Source organism: Lactuca sativa, chromosome 9 (assembly GCF_002870075.4).
Source record: "Lactuca sativa cultivar Salinas chromosome 9, Lsat_Salinas_v11, whole genome shotgun sequence".
Lineage (NCBI taxonomy): Eukaryota > Viridiplantae > Streptophyta > Magnoliopsida > Asterales > Asteraceae > Lactuca > Lactuca sativa.
This window is the reverse complement of record NC_056631.2, coordinates 5221453-5224782: the sequence shown is the minus strand read 5'-3', so window position 1 is coordinate 5224782 and position 3330 is coordinate 5221453. Positions and strand designations below refer to the sequence as shown.

Sequence of the window (3330 nt, the reverse complement as noted above, 5' to 3'; positions counted from 1 at the left end):
TAACTTCATATATTAATTGATACAAAACAAGAGGAAACAACTGAAAAATGAAGAGGTATCTTTATGTGCGTAAAAGTAATTAAAAATCTTTTCTCTCTGTTGGGTTAATTAACCCTCCATTTTTTTCTTATTTTAATGCTTTCTTTTTGCGTGGTCATGAGGTACAAAGATTTACTAGGAATGTCCTTCTCAACGACGACATATTCTCAATCGTGATTACTTAACCTAATCTTCTATTAGGCGAGTTTTTTAATTTTTATACATTCTTTAATTCAATTGTGAATCCCAAACCTAATGAGCCATTTATTTCAGAACTTCTTACAACTCTTCCAACAACCATTGTTGACCTTGAGCCTCACCAGATACATACGTCTTATCAATATGTAAGTTTTAAGTGTCTCTAGTATGAGATTTTTTTTATATATTTTTACAAATACTTATTTGATGTTCTTGTGAAGGTAGGTTGGTCATATGATTCAAGCAGAATCTGAGGACACAAAGTGTGATGAGTATCTCCAGAGGTTGATGGATCTTCCCAATCAGGTAGGGTTCTTCCGGAAGGATAATTCTTAATTTGGATTTCTTAATATATTGTCTTATGATAGGTTTGATTTATGCAGCAATGGGTGGAAATTATAGGATATGCACACAAAAATATGGATTTATTGAAAGATCAAGATGTCATTAGGATTGTGCTTAACATATTGAAGGTTCATTCTTATACTAATGAATATACTATTTTATCGACTCTTTTTTATTTTTATTAATGCAATCTTTGTTTCCTGCAAACAAATACAAGTGTTGCCACTGGACATGGAATAGATTGGAAAGTAATTTGTGCCCCTGGTGATGGATCATGTGCAGGAAACTAACCTGATGCCAGAGAATCTAAAGCATTGACTTTTGTATGCCCCACAACTTGTTTTAGGTAAGGAGGGAAGAATTACTTTAGTTTGCTCAAACTGCAATAATTGGGCTAATACCAAGGTGTTTCTTGCCATGAATGCTTTGGCAGCTAGTCCTACCCATACCAAGGTGTTCTCAGTCAGTCAGGTACTGAATACTATTTTAAGTTTCAGTTTGTTGGACTTGGATTGGATTTTGTAGTATCATATGTTGATTTTTGTTTCAGGTTATATTATATAATTAAGGTATTTGGTGACAGATCTTGTTCTCCCTGGGCTTGGTGCTCTTAGAGGATTTGATCTTGTGAAAGATAGAGAAACTAGAAACTCAAAAGGATACGCATTCTGTGTTTATCAGGACTTATCTGTTACTGACATTGCTTGTGCAGCTCTTAATGGGATCAAAATGGGTGACAAGACACTTATTGTTAGACGCGCTAACCAAGGTCAAACTCAACCCAAGCCTAAAGAGGAGAGAGTGCTTTTACATGCACAACAACAAATTGCATGGAAGGTATTAAAAAATATTCCATTTTTTTAAAATCTCATTTATAAAATTATAATTAAGCAATATTTTTGTTTGCAGAGGATGATGTTGCAACCACCTCCCTCCATTGGGACAACTGCCACTAAAGTTCTATGTTTAACACAAGTGGTGACTGAAGATGAACTTAAAGATGATGAAGATTATCAAGATATATTGGAAGACATGAAAATAGAATGTGGAAAATTCGGTAAATTAATCTTATTTTAACTTTCATTTTCTTGCTTTATAATTCTAATCCCGTATTTAACTTCCTACTTTGCCAAATTGTTTATATATCAATCTATTAATTTTTATCGTTTTCATATCTTTCTGTTTTACAGGCTTTTGTAATCACACTCCTATAAAGCATCCAGACAGAAGCCCTTTCTTTTTACCCCACCTGTTTATATCCATATCCAATATTTACACCAAATAATTTTTTTTAATCTCAGTTTTTCTCACTAATTTTTCAGGTAGTCTAGTGAATGTTGTAATTCCATGCCCTAACCCTACTGGAGAACCAGCACCAGGTGTTGGCAAGGTTAGTTTAGTCTTGTCTCATCTCTTAAGTGTTGTTTGATTTTCTTTCATAACATTTTTTCAACAAACTGTTTTCACAATATTCATTAATTTTAACGAATGAAAGTATGTTGTTGTTTTTTTGCACATTGTGTAGGTGTTTTTGGAGTATGCTGATGTGGAATTAGACTCCTTGTCGCCCTACGCTTGGTGGAGCAATTGTGCCAAGATCATGTAGCACATGTAATTAGTTACATTCATCACCTCATTGCCATTTCCTCCATAAATGTGAACTCCTTTTATATTAAAATGTGTTTGCTCTTAATTTTTACAGATGGGTGAAACACCATGCCCTATTGACCCATGGATTGTAGTCTTGAAACATCAAGAAAACCCTGAGATAAAAAGGCTTGACATTTTATGATTTCTTACAATGATTCACTACTGACGTTTCTAACTTTTTGGCTTGTTTTTAAATCTTAGGATATGCCAACTGGTGAGGCTACCAAGGAACATGCTTTTATCTGTAGACAGACAACTTGTACAAACAATTGTACCTGGTACAAGATTGACTATAATGGGAATTTAGAGCATATTTCATGCTTCAAAGACATCCACATCATAATACTTTCACTCTATCTATTCACCAATAACATTTAACTTTCATACATTTTGAATATAGCTAAATCTGGCAATCTTTTTTCTGTTTTGATCTAGTCACAAAGGAGCAGTTCCAATTAGACAACTGTATATAAGAGTTATTGGAATAGAAGAAACAAATGAAGCTACTCGTGGTCCTGCCAATTTCACACAAGAAGAGGTAAAGTTACGATCATTTGATGCAAATTATGTTTGTCTTTTAGTGGACAGAGAGATTGTATTGCTTTGGTGTTGTTTATTACTTACTAGGTTACCTTCATATTGCTTTTAGGTTGAAGAATTCAAGAGATTTGCAGTAGAAGGCAATGTATATGAAAACATATGTTCCAAGATTGCCCCTTCCATATTTGGCCATGAGGATGTTAAAAAAGTTGTGGCTTGTCTCCTGTTTGAAGGATCAAGGAAGGTATAATTCCAACTTTTCCCTTCAATTTTGCTCTGTTTCTCATGTTTGTAGAAGCCAGCTCATGTTTTATTCAGATTTTCACACGTTTGGATTAGATTCACATGTTCAGGGTAAGCAAAAGTGCTCAATATTGTTTGTACATACTATATACTAATGTTGATTCACAATCATGTTTCTTTTTTGCCCTTGGATAAATGATGTTTGTCGAAAGTGACTGCAAACTTGGGTAAATGGAAGGAAAAAATAAATGAGGGGCTGAGGTATATGTTTTTGATACTATAGCAACTTACTTTTATTTATTTATTTATTACATC

The 3330-nt window shown here is 33.7% G+C and overlaps 1 protein-coding gene across 1 annotated transcript; it reads left to right on the top strand.

The window, feature by feature from the left end:
* Positions 1 to 1491: 1491 nt before the first annotated feature.
* LOC111920270 (splicing factor U2af large subunit B-like) lies at positions 1492 to 2324 on the top strand. The gene is made up of 4 exons (XM_023915858.2): positions 1492 to 1639; positions 1905 to 1972; positions 2108 to 2184; positions 2285 to 2324. The coding sequence occupies exons 1-4, from the start codon at positions 1495 to 1497 to the stop codon at positions 2322 to 2324; spliced, it is 330 nt and encodes a 109-aa protein (XP_023771626.2). The 5' UTR covers positions 1492 to 1494.
* Positions 2325 to 3330: the final 1006 nt, after the last annotated feature.

Excerpts from the sequence above, each read along its gene's own strand:
- LOC111920270 (XM_023915858.2), top strand. The coding sequence starts at position 1,495 with ATGATGTTGCAACCACCTCCCTCCATTGGGACAACTGCCACTAAAGTT. Across the intron at positions 1,640-1,904 it reads AATAGAATGTGGAAAATTCG|GTAGTCTAGTGAATGTTGTA; the intron begins GTAAATTAATCT and ends CTAATTTTTCAG. Across the intron at positions 1,973-2,107 it reads CAGCACCAGGTGTTGGCAAG|GTGTTTTTGGAGTATGCTGA; the intron begins GTTAGTTTAGTC and ends CACATTGTGTAG.